This window comes from Dendrobium catenatum, unplaced genomic scaffold, assembly GCF_001605985.2.
Source record: "Dendrobium catenatum unplaced genomic scaffold, ASM160598v2 fragScaff_scaffold_1656, whole genome shotgun sequence".
NCBI classification, from domain to species: Eukaryota; Viridiplantae; Streptophyta; class Magnoliopsida; order Asparagales; family Orchidaceae; genus Dendrobium; species Dendrobium catenatum.
The window spans coordinates 923502-949443 of NW_021320118.1; the positions used below are offsets into that span (position 1 = coordinate 923502).

The 25942-nt window shown below is 37.2% G+C and overlaps 1 protein-coding gene across 1 annotated transcript in view; it reads right to left on the minus strand.

Moving 5' to 3' along the window:
- The window catches only part of LOC110106787 (AT-hook motif nuclear-localized protein 1), a 64674-nt gene extending 38971 nt beyond the window's left edge, over positions 1 to 25703 (minus strand). The window contains exons 1-2 of the mRNA XM_028701247.1: positions 24877 to 25703; positions 9835 to 9902 (exon numbers count right to left, since the gene is read on the minus strand). Coding sequence (XP_028557080.1) covers positions 9835 to 9902; positions 24877 to 25285 — 477 coding nt within the window. The 5' untranslated portion in view covers positions 25286 to 25703. The remainder of the gene's footprint in view (positions 1 to 9834; positions 9903 to 24876) is intronic.
- Between the last annotated feature and the right edge of the window lie 239 nt (positions 25704 to 25942).

The window sequence follows — 25942 nt, forward strand, 5'->3', positions numbered from 1 at the left end:
CCAATTAGGTGGATCATCCAGGATGTGCCACAGTTAGGGGTCATTACGGCCGATTTACAAATTGTATTAAACATTGGGCCACGTGTCTCATCCATAAGCATGACCGAATTGGCTACCGGCAGCTGATTTAAAAATGTTTTAAAATGCACCTATGGGCCGACGTGTCTCATCCAGACGAAGTTGGTGGGAGTCGTTCCAAGATGACACTAAGTAGATTGTGGATCTTATCCAGACCAAATTATAAGGGTTTAAATTGTATTGCGTTGTTTATACAACGTTTATGCCGTGTCCAGGGCGAATCAGGTGGTATCATATCTGGTATAGATTTTTCCCTAAATTGATGCAAAGATTTAATGAACATCATCCAGGGTTTGAAGAGGACAATCCAGACTAATCACAGTAGAAATAAAGAAAGGATCGATCAATCATCCAAGATGATTAAGTTTCATCTAGGACGAATGTCTATAATAGAGAATAACTATCAATTCGTCAGATGATATGGGTTTAGGAGTGGGATTCGAATACATCACGCAGATGATATAAGTACAAGTCGTCCAGGACGATGGGTACAAAGATCAAATTCACAGAGGGCGGATGTAGGACTGATCAGAAGAAAGACTCAATAATACAAAAAATAAAAATAGTATAAAGATAAAGTTTGTAAAATATAAAAAGATTAGAAAATGAAGAGAAAAAAGAAAGCAAAAATAAGAAAGTAGTTTTTTAATTGTTATATATATAGTATGTTATAGGTATATAGATTATATATATTATGGTTAGTATTTTATGAATATATATTAAAGCGCACCGGAAAATGATTAATTTCTCAAAGTGATTGATATTATAAGACTTGTAAGAACCAATGATTTACATATCTGTTCGAAATCTGAAAGTGGTTAGAGTAATTTGATCCTGATAACTCCTAGGCTTCAAATTCTTTCTCTTCAAGGCAAATGTTCTTGAATTAAGACAACCTAACTCCGAAACCAAACCAATTGGTATATTGAGATAAAAGCAGATCCGTTCAAAACGTTGGTTCAGAAAAAAAATAGTCTTGGTAGATAATATAGTCAAAAGTTTATACTGTGTCACAATCATGAATTGTAAAGAGTCAAGCCTTTGAAAATATCAAGTGACGACATGATTTTTTCTTAAGATTTTAAAGCTGTGTTGAAAAGAGAGGAAGCTTTTCTTTTTTGTGGGTTCATTTTCATTATGGCCTCTTATACAAATTGTTTGGTTCGCACTTTTGCTTCAGTTGTCGTTTGTTGATTTTTTGATAGCACTTTGTGGTATCTTTCAATTGTTGCAATCCATTAGTGCCGTTCTTGATTTTTTAGGTGTCAGTGGTTATTTTTTTTTGTTTTGTTTTTTTGGTCAAGCTCTAGCATTCCCTTTTTCAAAACTCTTAATATTCCTTTAGTTGGGAGTATATCTTCTTATATTTATTTAGAGAAAATACTCACTCTCTATATCATAAGATAGAATTAAGCCACAAACCCAGACTCAAAATTCATATGATAAATGTAGGATGTAATAATATTTCAAAGAACTTTGAAAATTAATATTAAAGACTTTGAACATATAATAAGATAATTGGAGTATATTTATCTGTTGTTTTCAAGCATTAAAAGAGAGATGAATCGTCAATTGCAAAGTCAGCTTGTTAATTTGAAGGATAGGACTTTGGTTTATGGAAAAAAAAATTACACTACTATCTTTAAAAGAGGTTAGATGTGTTGAGTGAACATTTAATAGATGTTTTATCTCTTTAACTGTGTGATTTAGGGATGTTAACATTGATCTATAAATTTCCAAAAAAATAAAAATAAGGTAAAAATATTCATTTACAGCTATGGACAAAAAAGGAAAAGAACCAACTAAGTAAAAACATCAAAAGATGAATATCACAGAAGTAAAAAAAAATATAATTCACTATTCTAAAAAACTACAAAAAGAATCAGAATAACAACAACATTATAGAATATTTTGGATATAAATATGTAATAAGTTTATTATGCAGCAAGTTTAATGTAAATTATGAGTAGTTGTATCCTCCGTCTGTCCAAGTACATATTCTCTCCGAGCGTCTTTGTAGAGAGCTTACCTACAAAATTATCACATTGTCAGATTAGAAACCATAATTATTAGTTTGTGTCCTCTCTTATTAAAAGAGAAATCAATGTATGTGTTTGATGATGTGAATCATGCCAGTTTGGGTCTTCCCACACCCAATGTGTACTACGTTGAACAATTGCAAGTGTGTGAAATGTGTCCTAACTAATGACCGCACATGAAAAATAACTAACTTCAGGAAAAGGATTTACGTAATCCTACTTGGGTGTGGATGCTCCTTTTAAACAGTTTTGTGATTGCATGCCATGCTTGGCTTTGTTTATTTTTCAAATGCCCTTTTTCTTTAGTACATATGCTCAATTATCAAAATTCATGTAATACTTTTTTATTTAGATCATGCAACTCATCCGCTAAGATAATGTATTTTCTCATCAGGTTGGCGGTTGTTCTTTACTTAAACTTTCAATGCTTTTTGCAAAATTCAACAAACTGCTCAATTTTAACTAGGCATGCCATTTCCTAAGTTTCTTATATCATTGCATTATATTTTTTCCCACAATTTCAAGTAATTGATTCTAGATTTGGTCACATACGTCTTCTGGGTCAGATTGATACCAAGTATGATGAACCCAGTAAGTTCACAAGTTTGTTATCTTCCTCTTCAGCTTCAAAACTCCCAGTTGAGTCAGACTGGCAGGAATCCTGCCTTAATAAAGCTCTTTTGGTTCTGTTTGCTTATCCTTGCCTGTATTTTGGGTTTCTTCCTTCACCCTTTCTTTGCTTTCATGTGATCCATAAGTGTAGGATAACCAGCTTTAACATGTCCATGTTGCTTCATGTATTCATAACAAATAATGATTTAGAAGAACTATTTTATAGTGTTTACTATTGCCTACCTTTTTCTTTTTAACTTCTAATGAAACTATTAGTTCCTATTCCTTAGAAAGTCTTTGTAATTTACCTAGTGATGAATGGCAATATCATCACTTTCAGACCCTTAAAAAATCAGTTGTTCCTATGTGTGTTGGATCTTCAGTTCCATAATTTATTTTGTCTTCCTATTTTTTTCTGTGCACTTGCATCAGATTTTATTTGATTTGAGCTTCCTTACTCGTAACGGGCAATGAAATGATCCAAGTATAGTTAGTGGCACATTATTAATAAGCTTGTATTCAAATCTTGGAATTCAGTAATTGGTAGTGGATTCTTCTAGTCATCATTACGGATAGTATGGAATAAATTCTGAAAATTATATTGACTCTCTTTATGCGATAATGTTGAGTTAGGCTCGTCTCTGTCCTAAAGCATTATGAGAGTGTACAATTTGATGTTAAACCAAGGTATGATTTTCATATCAAAATTGAGTTCAGATTGTTATAGGTATAGATAGTTATTAACTCAAATATAATGAAGGTTTGTTTCTTTTTTCGCAGCTCATTTGCCCATAAAATATTCACCTAGATTGATTTAACTTCATTTGGTTCGTTCCATGATAGTAATACAGCAATTTTTAGTCAATTTTTTTTTTACCAGTAATTGAAACATCGCATATAACTCTGTGTCGATGTTCAAAGCATATAAATTAATAGTCAAGCATTTTGCAATTAACGTTTGCGCTATAATTCTCTTTCATCAAAAGTGCCTATTATATAAAAATGAAGTTCAATTTATATAATTAAAGTTTTCCTTTGCGTTTGTTTAAATAGTTTGGCTATCTTGTTGAAATTTCTTGCTGCACAGGTTGAACATCACGAATCCTTGTAATCGAATTAACTTTGATACATGTTATATAATGGTTGAGCTAGAATTTAATTTTGTGTAATTCCATCCATGCATCACAATCATTCCCTCTTCTTATCTCTCTTGCTCGATCTCTTCCCTGCCTCCCCGACGTCTGACTCCCATGCGCGAACAAACCCACGAATGGGATTCTCCAGATCCCGCAACCTTGCACTCACTGATCTCACGGGCCGAACAAACCATGCCTCCCATGCAACGCCAGCGTTCCTCGAAACGTCCCGAATCCTAAGCCCTCACTGTTTGACTCAAACCTGTGCGATCTACCTCTTCTTAGCTCTCGCGCACGATCAGACCCGCCGAGCCGCATGACCCAGTCCTCTGTCTAATATCTCACATTCGCCTTGTCGATCTTTGAGCCTAAGCACCTACTGGCTCTGTCCGTTTGCCTTGTCAGAGCAAACCCACGTCATGCCTCCAATTTAACGTGAGTGTGGAATGGGAGGGAAGAAGGATTTATATGTAAGAATATAATAATAATTAAAATAATAATAATAATGATAAATTAATAACAACAAACATGCATCGCGATCGCCAAATTAGAAGATATGGAGACCAATCGAGATTTGATTCTTCCCCGAAACCTCGATCGTCAATTTTAACTGATCGAGCGGACTTAAAAGGAAGTGCCTCTTCCAACCTCCCCTCATGGGAGGAGGAGTTTCCAGTATCGTTTTAATCTTACCAAAATGACCTCGCCATAAGGTGAGTGAGGTCTCGATGGAGTATAGATCACTGGATTCCCGTTACGCTCGATATTATCTAAACGGTCACTCGTGTGGCGCCTAAAGTCAGCTAGATCGGTTTGTGTGTTGCGGATTTGCTGAGTAACAGTGCCCAATTGGCCCAAAATGAGGTCCAGGGTAGCTTGGAGATGCTGCGGATCCATGGGGAAAAGTTTAGGGGACGCTAAGGAGGGTTTCTAAGTCCCGGACAGCAACTAACCACACTGATTTGCTCACTAACAGGGTACCAACAGCAGTCGGAAAGTTCTGGACAGCCAACTAATACAAAGATCGTTGCTTCCTAATCACTTAAGGCAGATTCTGGAGTGGGGACAGCACAAAACAGCACCTTCAAGTTCTCCTAAATGATGCCAGCAGTTGCTGGAATCGAGCGGACAGCAGCTACAAACACACGTCCACAGTCCTAAGCAGTTTGAAACACTACAGGCTCAAAGGCAGCACCTAGACACGAGCTAAGACGACTTAAATGCCCATGATCGCGTGCAGGAAATGCAAAGACAGTAACAAAACAGTGAAATTTTTTTTTAACTAAGCAATGATATGCATAAAATTCTTGAACTACCGCAAGGAACTAGACCCTAGGATGCTTTCTACGCATGTCAAGCATGGTAATCATGCTCTGATACCAAAATGATGTGATGCATGGATGGAGTTATACAAGAAGTAAAAGAGAATTAAATTCTAGCTCAACGAATTATATAATCATGCATCAAAGTAAGTTGATTACAAGTAATTCGCGATGTTCAACTTGCTAGGCAAAGAAAGTACAACAAGATAGCTAAACCATTTAAGCAAACGCAAAGGAAAACATAAAGCAAAGGCTAGTAAATAGAATCCCGCAATTAATATGGAGTTGTTCACACCTTGAGATCTTTAACTCTCTTTCATACAGAGACTAAGTTGAGCGACGGAAAATTGTCCAGACTAGCATCGAGGTTGCCACTAAGATGGAGGTACCAAAGAACGTCGCCATGGGAAAGGATCTCGGAGGCGGAGGGGGCACGGTAGATCGACCTTTGATTATCCACGTGTAGATGAAGAAGTGGTCGTTGATGGAATCCACGAGCATTGGGAGGATCCGGTCCAAGTATTCTTCGACGGTGTCGTCGAAGTCAAATCCGACGTCGAAGAACTGTGATCGGAGGATGTTGACCCTTCCGTTGTTGTCGTACTCAAACCCAAAGTTCCACTCGGGTTCTTCCATGCATCCTTAACAGGGAGCGTGGGTGGTTGCCGCAAGGAAACCTCTAAAGGGAGGGAGAAGTGGGCGACGGCTTGGGGAGCTAAGAGGGAGGCCGGCGGTATGGAGGGGAGAGGGAGGGGATGTGATGTTAGAAAACTGAAATTAGTTTCAGTTTTAGGGAATTGGGAGGGAAAAACTTAGGATTCAATTTTGAAATCCCTAAATTAAGGGAGAATTAATTGCTCATTCAATGGGAGAGTCAATGGGGGGGGAGGCCGGCGGTTTCACAAGGGTTAGGATTTGAAAATAGAAGAAAAGCTGAGTAGGATTTCAGTTTTAGTGAAATTGGAGGGATTAAGGGGGAAATTAGAATTTGAAATTCAAGTCAGAGAGAGGGATTAATGGAGAATTAATGAGGTCTCCTTGAATGGGGGCCGGCGGCATCTATGAGGGAGAGAGGAGGTGGTAGAGAGGGGAAACAATTCCAAATCAGGATGATGACTAGGAAAATCTTGTCCTCATGAACCCAATTTCATTTTATGTGAAATAAGATTCAAAATTCGAAAACTTTCCAAAATTGGAAATTCCTAATTTGGAAATAATTTGAACTTGGAATTCAAATTTGAACATGATTCCAAGGAGATTGGTGGTGGGAGGATGGAGGAAGGGGGGGTGGGGAAGCAAAGCCGGCGGTAGAGGTGGCCGGCTGGTGGGGTTGATGGAGCCGACGGATGGGGGTTCAAGGCGGCGGCAGGAAGGAAAGGGGCCCGACTTCTCTCCAATTGAAGGTGCAGATGGCGTTGCTCATGGATGAGGTGAAGATCAAGGGAAACTAATACAAGGAGAACTCAAAAAGAGATCTCATGACAAGAACTCACTAAGAGATCCTTGAACTCACAAAGAGATCACACAATAGAAATTTTCATTTATCAAATCAATAATCTCATACAAGATACAAGGGGCCATATAAATAGGCTCCAAATAAAAGTAGATGCAAAAGTCTAAAATGCCCCTTGGGGCTACAAGAGCAACTAATACCCTCAGGGGTAAAATGGGAAAACTAAGAAAATAAATGCATAACATATAAACTGCTAGTACAAATAAAATCAATAATAGAGGCTCTCTATCATGGCCGTCGATCTCCGTGGTCGTCTCTGATAGACGCGCCGAAATCTACTATCGATGACCTCATCAAGGGAGTACTTAGGTGGGGTCATCTGCGTGCGTCTGAGGTCGAAGAGTCGAATGAGCGAGCAAGAGAGATTTATGCCATGTGAGGGAGTTTTGTGTCGTGAGTGTGGCAATTGTGAGATTGTGCGTGAGTGGAGGTAGTGGGATCCGTGAGGTGGCTAGGCAGACGGTTTGAGGTCAACAGTGGAAAAATCCAGCACTTTGAGAAGCGAAAAGCAATTAGATCATAGTATTGCAAAAGTAGAATTTTGAACCTAGTTAAAGGAATTTGTGAATTAATCTTGCAAAAAAAGTTTAGAACTGAAAGTTCAAAGTACATAATATATGAAAGCTGCTTTGCAACAATAAGGTAACAATCAATATTGCACACAACTCAGTCCCCTGTAACTGAATAAAACAGGTTAAAGTGGATATATAACTTATTGAAGAAAAAGAATATGGAAAGGTTTATCTGTATGACCTATGTTCCAACAAAACAAAATTTGGCAACTATTCTAGCAGGACTTCTAAAATCAAAGATTTTGACACGGTAGTTGACGATCTAGGAATGATAAACATTTATTCATGGCCATGAGGAGTGTGTGAAAAAATAGGAACAATCCCAGAAATTGGAAAATAACGTTTTTAGCAAATTGTTAATGTTTCCTTGTTTTGAATTATTTATATTATGACTTTTCTAGAATTTGGGTTTCCTTTCCCACTCTTTTTGTTGTACAAATACAGAACTAAATAGTTTGAACAAAATAAATTAAAACAAATTCTCTTCCTTTTCTGTTTTCAAATTTGATACTTAAAATTTTCTCTGTTATTATAACTTCTTATATAACAGTACGCATATATCAATTTTTGGTTTCCTAACTGTTATATTGTAAGTGATCCACCTACTGAATTGGAAAAACACATTCCATTATACATGTTATGATCCGTTCAGGCAGGGTGTCCTTTATGCAATCGTCAAAATTAAGAGACACGTCCAAGATGAGTAAGTTTTATGGATATTTGTGGTTGACGATCGCATTTGTGATATGATTTCAGTGTCTTCAATAGTTTGCCAATTAATGCGTATTATGTACTTACAGTTGGAGTTTGGTTCCCTCTTCAGATGAATGTAATAATAATTAGATTATTGTTCTGGATGGATAAACTGTATGGATGTTGACATTAATTTGCTTGTATGACACTGCTTTTAGTGGATATAAATGTATATGATCAAGGACAGTTCATATTAATTTATTTGTAAACTATTAGAGTCACACTACTAGTTATTATGTTGTCAAAATCAGTTTGGTGGGTCATGAAAGTATGTGGCATTTGTGGTTATTTCTTCTCCACATACTTGTGGTTATTTCTTCTCTAAGAACAATTTCCCACGTTTATCTTTGATCTACCTCTATTGGGGGGAAGTAAAACACACAATGAAACAAATAAGAAATAGATAATGCAGCGGAAAAGAAAGAACATTAGGATTTAACGTGAAAAAAAATCAAAACCGGGAAAAAAATACAGAGCCACAAAACATCAAGAAATTCACTATGAAAATTTAGGAGAAATAGTACATATATCTTCTTTCACACTTTCTCCTTGCTTATCCTCTTTCTTGCACCGTTCACACACTAGAACATACAAAGAGATTCAATACAACAACCAATGGACGCAGCCCTTAATCAAAAACGAGAAAGAAAACTGCTCAGCCAGTCTCGTAGAGTTGTGGCACTCCCAACTCTCTGATTTCAACCTGCACAACAGTGTCGTAGCACCAGGTCTGAAGAGTTGCAGCGTCGAGGATTGTAGCACTGCAACACGCAACTTCTCTGTCTTTCTCCACCAAATTATGTAGCACCAGCAAGCTCAAGTACACGGCACCGGGGCGCTATATGGAGAAAAAATTTTCAGGGGAAGGACCCCTGCAACCCCCAAGCGAGCTCAACATACTGAATTGAGGTTGAGGAAACAGTACAACCCGTTTGATCAACACAATCAAATTCCCCATAGAACTAAGTCACTAACAACCTCCGATATTGATATGATTAGTAAAGCATGCGTGATTATTTTTTTGTTCAATTGTTACAATTTTTTTTTCAAGAGCGTGCAGAGTGGTTGACATAGTTTCAAGTTTAGGTATCCTTTTTAGCATTTGTTTTGTTTTTAGTGGCACCATAGGTATTGATTTGATTTAAGTGAATTTTAAGTATCATATATAATTTAATCATCATACATGAGAAACAATTTTTTATGTAACATTATTTTTTCTTTTTGGGATTTTTTGTCACAGACTGTTGAATTAATTAATATCACAATTTTTTTTTCAATTTTACAAATACCACTCAAGATGTCTTTTACATGCACTTGACACCGAGGAATCTTCATGGCATGGTGCATCATTTGACATTAACCAAGGGTCTTGTTTAAGATTTCATCTGGGGTATGGTGGGAGTGCTCACAAGTGCACCTAATGAACGCACTGTTTGGCAACATCATAGGCAAGTGGCTCACTCAAAAAAGAACACAAAACGCTCATCTCTTGCAGCACTCTCTTTGGGTTAACAAGGATAGATGAAGGGGTGCGACAATAACACGAAAGGCAATTACAGCCACCTCAAACAAGCCTTAAATCCTCAATTGTTCCGTTTACTACAAAATTCTTAGCAAAAAATAACAAAAAGCCTTAAATCCTCAATTGTTCCGCTTACTACAAAATGCTTAGCAAAAAATAACAAAAGACCTTAAAATGTGATAATTTGCTTTTAGGCTGCAGAAAAAGATGTAAATTACATATCATTGCAGAATGCCATTGATAGACAATAGGAAAGACTGCAATTAACTAAACCAGCTAAATCATACCTCGCCAGATGCTACAGTGATTACATGAGGGGTGAAGCCCACGCCAGCAGAATATGCTACCATATCCCCTGCACCATTGACAAAAGAATTAATAAGGTGATCTTGAAAACGATTATAGCACCCCAAACAGAAGCTATTCTCGAATACAGAAATGCATGGCAGCGTAGAAATTCATCCTATGAGAAGAATTGACTGTGAAGCGACAAATTATAAGCAAAACAACAAATAAAAAAAACGTAACTTTTGAGCATTAAAGCAAGAAGCAGATATATTTTAAGCATCCATTTTCCATAGCTTGTTGATGCAACTCTACAACGCTTGAAAACAAAAATCATGTGCATTAAGACTAACAATTTAAAAGATGGGGTCTTCTATTTGATTTTAGTGGTTTCAGATACATTATTAATTTGACCTAAATTTCACTGCCCTAGTCCCCCTGGATTCTTTATTTTGGGTTCTCTACTTTTGTGACTTTTCTTTTGGCTTGTCTGTTGAGCAGTGGTTCTGCTCGTTGCAGCCAACTAGGTAAGCTTTAGTGCAGTTCTCCTACTCAAACAGCTATTCGAGCTTCAAATATTATAGCCTCTAGTTTCTATTTCACTAGGAAAAATTGCAGTTGTGATTCTTGTGGTTGGCCTCTATTGTGAAGTGAGCATGCATCTAGTGTCACAAGTTGCAGGCATTTATGAGCATCTAGTAATCGCAAGTGTTGAGTGTTTGGGTTGTTCATAATTTGAGGCTACCTTGGTATTTTCTTTGGCAAAACCTATGGTTGGCAAGTTTTCATCAGAATCATGACCTCATAGGTGACTTCAGCTTTTTTTGCAGGAAGCTGATAAAAGGATTCCAAGGGAATTTCGATTATGAGTAAGAATATAAGGTATTTACAAAACTCAATCAAATTTGTTTTGAATAAAAACCTAGTTAGATTTGTTATTTTTTCTACTTCCAAGAATCATCTTTTTGAACAAAAGGGAAATTTTTAGAATCTCGAAAAAAGTTATCTCATTATAAAAAAAAAGCGCATGATTATTCTTCTTATGATGCATCTCTTCTACTACTTCTATTTCTTGTTGAAAATCTTATTATTAGATTGATTGAGTGATTATTTTACTCAAGCATGGTACCATCTTGGTTTCAACAAACACATGGATTTCAACTTTTTATTTGGTATTCTTAATTCTAAACTTCTAAACATTATTTCTAATATACGATTATCGAACTATATTCTAAATTACTTCTCTTCATATTTCATTTTCATCAAAAGTTAAAAAACATTGTTAAAAAATTTAGAACCAATGAATCTTATGTAGTTAATCCATGATTTTAAATCTTATATAATATGATGCGGACATCGGCACGAAGATCTGGCTCATCTATCACAGGAGGCGTCGTAAATCGATGGCTCTAATTTAAATTGTTATTTAAAATTTATTTTATGAATTTTAGCTATTATTTTATGTTATTTATTGTTTTACCCCTAGGTTAGTTTATTTGAGTGTTATGGCCCAAGGGGCATTTTTGTAATTTTTTATTTTCTCATATTATGGCCTATATATAAGGGCCTTAAGCTATTTAATAGGATGGTTAATTTGATATGAAAATTTGTGTTTTTCACACTTGTGTTCTTTTTGAGAGAGGATGAGAGTGAGATTTCTATGAGAGAAATCGAGAGTTTCACCAGCCGCAGGATGGGTCCGAGCTCGTGATTTGAGATCCATTGGAGAGGGAATCGTATCCCCACCAACCTTGGAGACGGCCGGTTCGTGATTTTCTCTTGTATTTTCGTCTTCACTCACCACCCTCCTTATTCTTCTTGTCAAATCCAATTCATCCACCAGATTTTCCCCACTCCTCCGCCCACAACAAGCTCCACTAAAGTCCATCCCATAGTTGCCGGATCTCACCCCACCCGAGCTTCATCTTTTCATCCAAGCCCACGGCCAACTCCCTCACCCGTCGGCCACCTTCCCCATCCAACCTGAGTTTCCTAGGCCGGCCCTCCTCCTATTCCTTTGCTTATTAAGAGCCAATTAATGCTCCTAATTAACTCCCTCATTAACTCAAATTTTCCCTCCACAAATCCTCATTTCAAATTCCAAAAACATTTTGAATTTTGAAATCTTTCCTAAATTAGTGAATCTATTTTAGGAACGTTTATTAAGTTAATAATATTTGAATTCAAATTCAAATAGAGTTACTTAATTGATTTCCTAAGTCTAAAACTATTTTAGGCAAGCTTGCACACATGGCACCAAACCCTAATTTCACCCATGCATGCGCCGGCCCCCTTTATGAGTCAGTTAGGAGTTATCTCCTAATTGTTTCATAACCTCTTTTAAAAAAAAAAAGTTTCCATTTTAAATCCTATTTGAATTTTAAATTCAAAAGGATTTGAATTTTTTTTCTTCCATTTTACATACTATTTGAATTTCAAATCTCTGTTACATATTCAAATTCCAAAGGATTTTCCATTTTTAATTTCCTAGCATTAATTAAATCCCAAGCCGTTAACCCCCACAGCCCCGCCTCTTTATTTCCTTCCCAAAATTGAGAGTGTATTCTGGAATTAAATCCCTATTTTCCCTCTCTACATCCCGCCGGCTACATTAATCACCGCTCAAATCTTTCCTAAAACACCTCCTTTTACTTTGGGAATTAACTTCCATCATAACTCACTGCTGGCTGTATTATCTCAAGCTCTTGCATTGTTTTTCTCCACCAAATCCTGCCCACAATTCCTCCCGCAAAGAGTCTTCCACGTATTGGAAATAATTCTAAAAAAAATCTCAAGGCCCACACGCCACCCTCTCAACCCCGTCAGCTGCTCTTTCCCGTCACCTCCCCTCCCCTTGCCTACCTGCATGTGAAGGGCATTCTAATCCAGAGCATGTGCAGGAAATCCCATTCAATTTTCTATTCCTATTCACGGCTTGACTTCTCCTCAATGTCCTCTTCATCTTAGCCTACCAAAGCTGAGAATTGGTCTCAGATTTTTGTTAGAAACCTGAGAACTCCTCTCAGAATTCTTTTTTTTTTTTAATTCTGAAATAGTTTTCAGAATACAGGAGAGGAAGTTTTGGGCCTCACCTAGGCTTGCTGCAGATTTTTGGAGAGGAGATCCTCTCCGTAGCAAAGCCGGCGTTTTCGTTCTTCCTCAGTTTGGTATCAGAGCATGGACTCGAATCGACTTGGAAGGACTCTAAACTGGATGGTAGGTCAGGTGGCCGCCATTAGTTAACATCTCAAGGAGACTCAAGCAGACTTAGCCGATTACCACTGTCAGACAATCAAACGGTTCGATGGCCTAGAGCGAGGTAGGACGGACCCATCGCTCTACACCTCTTCAAGATCCCCTTCATCAAAGGATAGGAAAAAGACACTAAGAAATATAGAAAGAGTGGATAGAGTTGACAAATGGCTGGTGGCCAATGAAGCTTTCTATTTCCCACTCACGGTGCAAATCAAAGAAAAAAAAAGGTGATCAAGGAAGAAGAAGATGAATTGGTCGACAAGGAAAAATGCGTGACAGCAAATCCTGTAGAGAGAGACTTGGTTGGCTCAATTTCAACCCCTACAGAAGCTAAGGTTTCTCCTGACCCAGTGAACACTCCTATAACATAGAAGGTTGAGGAAGCTCTGGAGGTGATATCCATCGAACTCCATATTGATCCTATCGCCAGTAAAGCCATCGAGGAGAGTGAACAAGTTTCTACAGGCGAAAAGAAGTGCGACAGTTTGAAAGGTGATCACTTGACTCGGGTTAAGGAAATTGGCGAGCTTAAGTGCCCATTGGGTCTATTACCCATTTCGAAGGATGAAACTATGTATCCAAAGAACCGTCCAAAGTTGTACCTGGGCAGTCGTGATGCTAACTCGACGGAGTCGAGTATTCTCCCACCTGGGGAGAATGATGCGGACATCGGCACGAAGATCTGGCGCATTTATCACAGGAGGCGTCGTAAATCGACGGCTCTAATTTAAATTGTTATTTAAAATTTATTTTATGAATTTTAGCTATTATTTTATGTTATTTCATGTTTTAACCGTAGGTTAGTTTATTTGAGTGTTATGGCCCAAGCGGCATTTTTGTAATTTTTTTATTTTCTCATGTTATGGCCTATATATAAATTTTATATATAGGGTCTTAAGCTATTGTAATAGAATGGTTAATTTGATATGAAAATTTTGTGTTTTTCACACTTGTGTTCTTCTTGGGAGAGGATGAGAGTGAGATTTCTATGAGAGAAATCGAGATTTTCACCAGCCACAGGATGGGTCCGGGCTCGTGATTTGAGATCCTTTGGAGAGGAAAATCGTATCACCCACCAACCTTGGAGATGGCAGAGTTCGTGGTTTTCTCGTTGTATTTTCGTCTTCACTCACCACCCTCCTTATTCTTCTTCGTCACATCCAATTCATCCACCAGATTTCCCCGCTCCTCCCCCACAATAAGCTCCACTAAAATCCACACCATAGTCGCCGGATCTCACCCCACCCGAGCTTCATCTTTCCCATCCAAGCCCACGGCCAACTCCCTCACCCGTCGGCCACCTTCCCCATCCAACCCATGAGTCTCCTAGGCCGGCCCCTCCTCCTATCCTTTGCTTAATTAAGAGTCAATTAATGCTCCTAATTAACTCCCTCATTAACTCAAAATTTTCCCTCCACAAATCCCTCATTTCAAATTCAAAACATTTTAAATTTTGAAATCTTTCCTAAATTAGCGAATCTATTTTAGGAACGTTTCTTAAGTTAATAATATTTGAATTCAAATTCAAATAGAGTTACTTAATTGATTTCCTAAGTCTAAAACTATTTTAGGCAAGCTTGCACACATGGCACCAAACCCTAATTTCACCCATGCATGCCGCCGGCCCCCTTTATGAGTCAATTAGGAGTTATCTCCTAATTGTTTCATAACCTCTTTAAAAAAAAAGTTTCCATTTTAAATCCTATTTGAATTTTAAATTCAAAAGGATTTAAATTTTTTTTTCTTCCATTTTACATACTATTTGAATTTCAAATCTCTGTTACAGATTCAAATTCCAAAGGATTTTCTATTTTTAATTCCCTAGCATTAATTAAATCCCAACCCGGTAATCCCCCACAGCCCCACCTCTTTATTTCCTTCCCAAAACTGAGTGTATTCTAGAATTAAATCCCTATTTTCCCTCTCTACATCCCGCCGGCAATATTAATCACCGCTCAAATCTTTCCTAAAACACCTCCTTTTACTTTGGGAATTAACTTCCATCATAACTCACTGCTGGTTGTATTATCTCAAGCTCTTGCATTGTTTTTCTCCACCAAATCCTGCCCACAATTCCTCCCGCAAAGAGTCTTCCACGTATTGGAAATAATTCTGAAAATCTCAAGGCCCACACGCCACCCTCTCAACCCCGTCAGCTGCTCTTTCCCGTCACCTCCCCTCCCCTTGCCTACCTTCATGTGAAGAGCATTCTAATCCAGAGCATGTGCAGGAAATCCCATTCAGTTTTCTATTCCTATTCACGGCTTGACTTCTCCTCAATGTCTTCTTCATCTTAGCCTACCAAAGCTGAGAATTTGTCTCAGATTTTTGTTAAAAACCTGAGAACTCCTCTCATAATTCTTTTTTTTTTTTTATTCTGAAATAGTTTTCAGAATACAGGAGAGGAAGTTTTGGGCCTCACCTAGGCTTGCTGCAGATTTGTGGAGAGGAGATCCTTTCCATAGCAAAGCCGGCGTTTTCGTTCTACATCATAATATCTATATTATAATCCCTAGAATCTAAAGCACTACATCATATTTGGTATTAGAGCTTAAGATTGTGTCAAAGTCAACTAGTAGAGTAGATAAATAGCAAATTTATTTAATTGATAAACTAAGTGATGCAATTAAATAATATTCATTGCTCTATTAAAAAGATCAAATCAAATAAGATATAAATTAATTTAAGAAAAATAATATTATGAAAAAAAACCATTCCCGACCACGTGAACAATAATTTGATTTAACTCTTATTGATGCGCAAGTCAATCTGAATGTTAATCCAACTAAAAGAAAGAAATTCATCGTAGTATAAATAATCTAAATAGACTTTATAGAATATATGATAATGACGAATGTTGTAATAAAAAATAATAGATATGTGATTTAGATTACTACAATTAAGAAAATAAAAATTGAAACAGCTACATTTGATGGGAAGATAGGTCCTTAAGTTTTTTTTTTAGGTTATTGATGAGGACATCCGACCGTGAAAGTTTATCATCGTAGGAGGAGTCGAAGATCAATCTGAATTATTATTTGTATTTTGAATTATTTATGCATTTTTCCATTTCTACCCTCACTTGAGGGAGTAGTCCTATGTAAGCCCTAGGGGCTTGTTTATATTTTTGTTTTCCTTCATTGTATGTTGGCTATTTAAAGCCTCCACCTCATCATTTGAGGTTAATGGATGACTACTAAAAAAAAATTTGCACTTTGTTCTTAAGAGCTATGGAAGTTCTTGGGAGAGTGGAAGCCCTATGTGAGGGCATCGCAACACCCACCAGCCGCAGGAAGCGTCCGGGCTCGTGGTTTATCTTCTATAATTCCTCTTCTTCTTTCTTCTAGTCGTTGCCCCTGACTCCCTCTTTTTCCCTTGACCGAGACCCACCCAACCTTCTGCCCTCATCTCAAACCGCCGACCACCTTGTCCCAAACCCTTAACCAACCTCCCTCCCCTCTCCAACCATAGCCACCACCCCCCTTGGCATTTCCTACCTTGGCCGAGACCCTCCACCCAAGGCCAAGACCGAACATCAACCAACCGCCAGCCCCAACCCCATTCCCAAAGCCGCCAACCAACACCCCCTCCCTTTGGCTCCAAATTCAAAATTCAGCATTCAAACCCTTTCCTAAAATAGCTCCCTTTAATTTTGAAAACTATATAAATTCATATTCAATTAAATTTGAATTTTATTTCATAAGGGAAGAAACCTATATTAGGAAAGTCCCTCAAATCATGTCTATTTGAATTTAAATAGGAGATGATTTAAATATCCTTTCCTAATTTAAATTTCCTAACTTGGCAACCCCTTTATTTATCATCCAATTAAGCCCCCATTAAGGGGCCAACCCACACTTCCCTTTCTCCTTTATTTGGAGAAGATTCAAATTTAAATCGCCTGTCCATTACCTCCACAATTTCAGATTACCTTCCATATTGGGTGAATCTTAATTTAGGAAAGTTATTAATTTCATATTCCAATCTATATGAATTTGAAATTCCTTCCTAAAATAAGATAAGTTATTTAAGGAAGCCCCCTCAAATAAGGCTAGTTTGAATTATTTTTTAATTAGGAGTTAATTCAAAATCCTTAAATCCCCTTTCCATTGCCTCCACAATTTCAAATTGGCTATTCATTACCTTCCATATTGGGTGAATCTTAATTTTGGAAAGTTATTAATTTCATATTCCAATCTATGTGAATTTGAAATTTCTTCCTAAAATAAGATAAGTTATTTAAGGAAACCCCCTCAAATCAGGCTAGTTTGAATTTTTTTTTTAATTAGGAGTTAATTCAAAATCCTTCCTTAATTAAAATTCCTATATTGGCAAGTCTTTTAATTCCTCAAACCAATGTCCCCATCTCTAGCTTGTTATATCGTTCTACATCAGTTTGGTATTAGAGTATGGTTGCACACCCGGGATGCATACTAGACTGAGTCGAGCTCTTTTCCATCCCAGGAGAATGATGAGGACATCCGATCGTGAAAGTTTATCATATGACAAGTAGAAGATCGACGGACATGATCGCCCCACTTTATTTAGAATTATTATTTATATTTTGAATTATTTATGCATTTTTCCATTTCTACCCTCACTTGAGGGAGTAGTCCTATATAAGCCCTAGGGACATGTTTGTATTTTTGTTTTCCTTCATTGTATGTTGGCTAATCAAAGCCTCCTCCTCATCATTTGAGATTAATTGATGATTACTAAGAAAAAAAAAATTCTGCACTTTGTTCTTAAGAGCTATGATAGTTCTTAGAAGAGTGGAAGTTCCTAGGTGAGAGCATCGCAATACCCACTAGCCGCAAGAAGTGTTCGAGTTCGTGGTTTGAAGTCCCTAGGTGAGGGCAAAATATTACCCATCAGCCGCAGGAAGCGTCCGGGCTCATGATTTATCTTCTTCTCTAATTCCATTTCTTCTTTCTTCTAGCCGCCGCCCTAACTCCCTATTTCTCCCTTCACCGAGACCCACCCAACCCTCTACCCTCATCCCAAACCGCCGACCACCTTGTCCCAAACCCTTAACCAACCTTCCTCCCCTCTCAAACCCTAGCCAGCCACCCCCCCTTTGCATTTCCTACCTTGGCCGAGACCCTCCACCCAAGGCCAAGACCGAACATCAACCAACCGCCAGCCCCAATCCCATTCCCAAAGCCGCCAGCCAACACGCCCTCCCTTTGGCTCCAAATTCAAAATTCAGCATTCAAACCCTTTCCTAAAATAGCTCCCTTTAATTTTGGAAACTATCTAAATTCATATTCAATTAAATTTGAATTTAAATAGGAGATGATTTAAATATCCTTTCCTAATTTAAATTTCCTAACTTGGCAACCCCTTTTTTTATCATCCAATTAAGTCCCCATTAAGGGGCCGGCCCACACTTCCCTTTCTCCTTTATTTGGAGAAGATTTAAATTTAAATCCCCTTTCCATTGCCTCCACAATTTCAAATTGGCTATTCATTACCTTCCATATTGAGTGAATCTTAATTTAGGAATGTTATTAATTTCATATTTCAATCTAAATGAATTTGAAATTTCTTCCTAAAATAAGATAAGTTATTTAAGGAAGCCCACTCAAATCAAGTTAGTTTGAATTTTTTTTTAGTTAGAAGTTAATTCAAAATCCTTCCTTAATTAAAATTCCTATGTTGGCAAGTCTTTTAATTACTCAAATCAATGTCCCCATGTTAAGCTTGCCATATCGTTCTACATCAGTTATAGATATGAATAACTTCTTTCAACGATAAACCATCTAGTTAGCAATGATTTGTAAAGTTAAAATTAATTGGACAAGCTAAAATACATGGGATAAGTATGAAAAAATAAAGAGAAATGCTTGGTAAAAATTAAACATGACTTGGATTAAAAAACAAATGATTTAATGAAAAATAGATCCTCTTATCATATTATGATCTATTTCTTGATGGATTTCATACTTATAAACAAATTATTAAAAAATATATGAATATATTTAAAGAGTTACAGATGCAATCTAAACTAGTGGAAAATCCCAAAACAACACTTTCTAGGTTCATATTTGAATTAAGGCCTTATTATATTAAAAGAAAAACATTACTCATATGATTAAATTACATGATAATGTCTTCCAACATTCATTAGACTTTAAACAAATATTGAAATTCTCTACTAGTAAGAACATATACAAGAAACATACTTATCTTCAAAATATTAACCTATGTTTATTTTGGGGGAGAATTTTCCAATTTATAGATCATTTGATGTGACTAGGAGGGTAGTAGGGAAAATCTCATCTTTGTGATAGTTAATATTATCATTGATGGTGTAGCTTCTATCAATTAGCTTGGATGAAGCGAAGTATGTGTTTGTAGTTGTCTGATTTCTCTTCTTGTAAAACCTTTGCTTAGTGGAAGTTGGAATTCGTTTCAAGCACTATAAGTAATTGTTATTTATCAAGGAATAAACAAATCATTTTTTATTAGAGCTGTTATCCTTGTTACTCGTAGTAGATTCCTTGATATTATAAGTTTTTAGTTTATTTTCAACTTCATTGGTTATTCTGCATATGTTATATATCAAGTTATTGCTCATAATGAAGTTATTATATAGTAGATGCAACCTCACCTTGATTTACTATTACATGAGCTCTCATCCATTAATGAGTTTCCTTCTGTAGAGAATTTAATTCATAAATATTAGTTACACTAAATGCAATACAAGATGCTCATGTTATAAATATATTGGTTACGCAAGTTATAAATACCATGGTGACGTACATAATACATGTTGAAACTTATTTGTAAAGGTATAGGCATTATATGCTTGTATATAAGTTGGTAGAACCCTATTGGATATTAACTAGTTTGGCCAATGAATCCTCAGAATGATGACTCTATAGAAAATCACTGGATTTTCTTGGGTTGGTGTTTATTTTCACGGTGCGAGATATTTGATAAAATTGATTATAATTACGAACATATAAATGTATAGAAATATAATTAGATATGAGTTAAATACAATGAATGATTAATGGGCCATAAAGAGGTATGATGATAACTAACATGATTATAAGTGCACAAATTTAATTGACATTGTATTAATTACAAGTAGACATGCACATTTGCAACAGCAACATAGTATAATCGTTATAGGAACCATGATATGTGACCTGGTTACATTGATATTTTGATTGTCGATTGCCACTTCTTATTTGATCGATCATCATGCATGCATCATTCTTTTATCATTTATGTTTTAATAAATAGAAATTACTAGCTGAATTTGATTTATCAAACTCAGTCGTTATTGTCTCTTTTCATACAGGTCATCATACAGAGTGCTTGGTGAGCCATCACCCTGTGAGTAAATGATGTAGAACTATATGCGTAATTGGAGATTTGCACAAAATATTTAAGAGCAATTTCAGATTCTCGTAATAAGCGATTAAAACAGCAACGTAAAACAAATAAATGGTTTGTTTCGCTTAGGCTAAGCTACACAAGAGACTAAGCTAGATCAAAACACATAGGAAAATTAAAACATTGCATGCGAAGTAGTTTCCAACTTATCCCTTGTTTAACAACGAGATCTACGGCAAAGGAAGTAACAAATCCTACGAATACTAGTGGATGGCAACAAGTGGACACAATCTCTTGCTTTGAACAAATTCTCGTGAAGAATTTGGAATTCAAAAGTAGAAGAATCAAGAAGGAGAAAGAATCACCTTCAAACATATTTTGGCATTTTAAACTTTGAAGTAAGTCATTTATGTGCTTTCTTTTGAGGAATGGGCGGTTTCATTTTTGTTATTGTTTCTTTCATATTTCTTTTACATATAGTAATTTTGTTTGGATAATGTATTGGTATATAAATTTATGATAATGAAATAAAAATTTGATTTCCTTCCATTGTTTATTCTGATAGATATATTATGTCTATATTACTTTATGGAAATTTTTTTGCTTGTGAATATAGGTTTTTATATCTCTTCATCATGTTCCATGTTGCTGGAGAGTTCTAGCAAAATAGTGGACCCTATGACTATCTTACTCCAATAAGTATTCAAGCTTATCCTCCTATTTCCTTTGGTTTCTATTTCCCATGTGATAATTGAGGTTGTGGTTCCTATGAATAACTTTTGTTTTTATGCATGAAAACATCTGATGACACATATAATATATTTGATACATATGATTCGCTCTGCTAGGGTTTGGTGTTTGGCGCCGACTCTTCTTTCGCTGCGTGGTACTCTGGCCACCTCAGGAAAGATTTCTTCTCCGTTCTTTCTCGTTTTTCTGTGTTTTTTTTAGTCATGGAGGGTAAAAGGCTTTTGGATCCTGGATTATTATCTGGTTCGTCTTCTTCTCGGTCATTCCGTGAGGCTTTAGCGGGTTCTTCTCCTGCCTCGAACTCCACTTTCCCTGCTCTAAAGGTTTCGTCTTTTCAGGGACTTCCTTAACTTTAGATTTCGGATGAGGAAGTGCTAGCCCTTGCTTCCTCTTTTGAGTTTGAGCATGTCGGTAAATTTCCTACTCATCGTCCATCGTTGGAAGCAATTCATAATTTTTTTTCAATCTCAAACTTAATGGTGTTTTCTCTGTCACTGTTCTTAACTCTAAGCATGTTCTTATCAAGCTTGACATGGATTACTGTCGCGTTTTTTCTCATCACTCTTATTTCGTGAACAATTGTTTCATGAAGATTTTCAAATGGTCCCCTACATTTGACATTGATGTTGAATCCCTTCTATCTCTATATGGGTTTCCTTTCCTAACCTCAGGCCGCACCTCTTTGCCCCGAGAATTTTATATGGTCTTGGTTCCATGTTTGGTAAACCACTCAAAATTGATCAGGCTACCTCCTTTGGTGGGCGACCTTTGGTAGCTCAAGTGCTGGTGGAATTAGATGTTACCAAGGTGTATCCTGAGAAAATTTGGATAAGTTCTGAGAGCTTAGGCTATATTCAATCCGTTGTTATGGATCCCTTTCCTTCTTACTGCTCTCTTTGTAAGTCTCTGGGTCACTCAAAACTTGATTGCCCTATCCTTCAACCTCGTGTGGTTGTCCCGCCTGTTGTTGAGGTGGCTCCTGTTACTTTGGATTGCGATTTACCTGTTGTTTTACCCCTTGAGGCTCCTGCGATGTTGAGTTCAGATAGTGGTAAATTGGCTGTGAATACTGCTATTGATAGTTTAGGTGGTAATGTTTGTGCTCCTGGTTCGCCTTTGCTTATTCAGGAGGACTTAATTAGTTTGACACATGTGGTGAACACTGTTATCTCGCCTGTTTGCGCTTCTATCTCCCCTATTTTGGTCGGTTTGTAAGCTGTGGAAAATGCTGTGGAAACTAATGTGGTTGGTGATGTTAATGGTGTTGAGGTTGTCGCTATTTTATCCCCTGACGCTCAACCTTTTCTTCCTCTTGGTATGAATTTGGTCTCCCCTAGTGTCTATCATAGTATTGAGGGTCTTCCTGTTGATTGCCCGTTCAAACAGTTTTGATATGGACGATGAGGAAGCAGCGATGCTGCACGCGTCGTGGATGGCCAGGGTTGGTTGGCAACCTGGGTGGCCCGTTTCTTTCAAGTTTGTTTTTTCCTACTGGATGGCCCCGCCCTGACAACCCGAAGCTGATCTGAGTCTGCGTCTTTCGACTCATATTCATATTGGTCTTTTCTATGCTTTTTGTTGTTCTTCTTGTAAGCTATTTATATGGCCATGTGTGGGGTCTTCTTTTGTAACCTTCCTTTTTTAATGTATTAGTTTTTTTTTTTTAATGAAAACATCTGATGATGCAAGTCGTAAGCATTGTTGGTGTTTGGTGTCATATAAGCTGAAAACAATTACAAGTGTATGGTGTTCATGAATTATGGTAGTTCAAGTTATTTGGGATTTGGGCTATTCTAGTTTTTTTTTTCCTTGACAAAATTTGTGGTTTAGTTGGTGCTTTTTCTTATATTGCAATTTTTGCTAGTTTTCATCCAAATTATAGGTGACTTCTGCATTCTTTTGTGTTGATGATAGAATTATAAGGGAATTCCAAGGGAATTTTTAATAATATAAATAGGGGTTTAAACATGAACAAAGCACAATCAATTGTATTATTAATAAAAATCCAAATGATTTGTCATTCCTTCTACTTCCAATAATCAACTACTTGTTTAACTAGGAAACTTGAAGATAACTTAGATGGATTAACTCTTTGTACAAATGTGAGGCTTGATTCTTCTATTTTTGGAGACTTCTTTTCACTATTGTCCATTGCTCTAAATTTCATTATTGGATTGATTTCGCGAATGAGTTTACTCAAGTCTAATAGAACATAGATTTCAGGGAGAGCATGGATTTCAACTCTAAAAATGATTATGCCTAACAATCACATGCTTTTCTCAATAGCACAACACAGTAAAGCACTGCTCAATGGAGCCAAACATTGAACACAAAACCCATCATGAAAGTGAAACTCAATTTATTAAAGCTAATTGCTGTGATATATCAAGAAAGGGACCAAAATGTCACAATTGAACTTGGAATAGATTGCAATAAATTGAAGGTGGAGATGAAGGTTGACCATAAGGGTTTAAAGAAGACGAGGGACAGTTGGAGGAATGAAAAAGTAAAAAAGAGAATAAATAAAGGAGGCAAAGGTAAAATTATGCTGCCCACCGAATTACGTGACGACACTCCTTCACACAACTTCACACCTAAGAAACACTTTCCTTGAACTAATTCTCAAGGGGCATCAAATTTAAATTTTATATACATCAAACTAAATTCCATAATAAGAAGGGTCATATCTATCAATAGCTTAACAAACATATGATTGAAATACCTTAGAGGAACTCTTTACATAATTACAAAAATAAAAACAAAACAATCCGAGAAATAGAACATGTTATAATAATAAAAAAGTACAATTAGATGAAAATTAAAAGAAGTCATTAATCTAATGAACTAATTGATGAAAATCCACTTTCTAGTCGGATGTCAACAGGATGGCTACTATCAGAAGCATAAAACAGGAGTTGAAAAAGTTAATCCACTGTCACATCACTAACAAACAGCAAAAACAACAAGGAAATAAACCTTAGAATACTTTGACGAACAGATTTCTATAAACAGTATCAGCATCTGAATCGGGTTCCATGTGTCTCATAGAAGGGACCAATTATTTACATTATCCCACAAAGATTTCTTAAGAATTTCCATATACAAATGGTCCAAATGATCTGTTTTTATACGCCCAGTTCAAAATAGAGAGACGCTAGGGATAAAAAAACAGACTTGTTATGGTTAGGCAGAAGGGTGACTCAGCATGATTCAGATTCCCATCCAACCCCACAAACTAGAACCAAATTCATTATAGATCTGAAGCCACCCATCTATCTAGTGGTCCCACGCACTTCCCAACAACTACCTCAAAACTCAAAGTTGAAAGCAATGTACCCAATGCAGACGAGAAAGGAGAGAGCGGATGACGACGGTGACATAAAGAAGAGCATGCCCGCAAACAAACTAGGGAACCATAAAGTTAAATATTGGCCAAAAAGATCCAAAGAACCTAAACTTTACAAGGATTTTGTAGAAGCAAATTAAAATACTTAAATGCTAGTGAAGATCGAATAAGAGGCCATAAAGCACTAAATCAGAAGCTTAAGATGGACAAAATCAATATTAACCTGCAAAACAATCCAAGGTTCCAAAGCTCGCATATGTGTCGGATCTCATACGGATGTTTCGTGATGGTGAAATGCATACCTAGCCGATAAGAACAAGAACGGAAGAAGTTGTGACGCCATTACCTAATGCTTCCAAGTCAATCCTTTGTTTGTCCTTAGTTAGGAAACCACTTTTCCGCACTCTACCCCGCTTTATCACTTTTCCGCTCCCATCAGGTGCGTACTTTCTCGGCCTCCCGACCTTCTTTTTCACCGGCATCGCTGCGCTAAGAGACCCGGACGCGATCGCCACCTCAGAAGAAGATGGCCCAGCCAGCACAGGCTGCTGCGGCTGCGGCTGCGGCTGAGCCGCCGGCCCCATCCCAGCCGCCGTCGCAGTCAATGAAATGACTCCACCACCGTGACTAGGACTCTCTATACTCGGCTCCTCCGGCGCTGGCGCTGAGGCTCTCTGTGGAAACTGGGAGCTCGCGCCAGCTTCCTCTAACGCCATCGCAACCCCAGAAACTGGCATCCCTTCCCTCCTCTCCATAAAGAAACATATAGCAGGAGAAACCCAAGGAACAAATTGCCTTCTCAGCTCTGGAATCTTCCGCCGCCACCTTCTCCTCCCAAAACGATCCTGGACAATGGATCGCCCTTTCAACAATGGAATAAAGACAACTCTGCCGTTCGATTCACAGCCATAGGGCTTCCACTAGCTTTTGCCATTGGAGAGGCCTAAACAAGATCAAGAAAAAAAAAAACTCGTGCAGAGGAACTCAAGCTCCAACGATAACTACTCCCTAGCACTTCCCCAACGTATTCCTGACAAAAAAACACCTGCTGTCTCACTAAAACCGCCGGGTTTAGCCGGAAAACTGCCACCAGCTTCGGCGATCACCGGATTTAGGTGCTCCGACGGCAGCTTTGGAGAAAATGGCGCACAGGATCGAGGGGAGAGAATTAAGGGTGAGCTGGGAAGGGGAAATAGAATTATGTTATTCGCAACTAAACAAATAAATTAGTTGGTAATTAAGTGAAACAGTAACTATTAATTGAGATATCTTTCAAAAATAAATTGAATATTTTATTAGCACGAGCCACCCAAATCCGGAAAAAATAGTATGCTGATCGGTATTCGAAAAATATTTTCCATGCCTGTGTGGCAAAATAGTAAAAATACGGAAAAGGGCACAATTGGAATAAT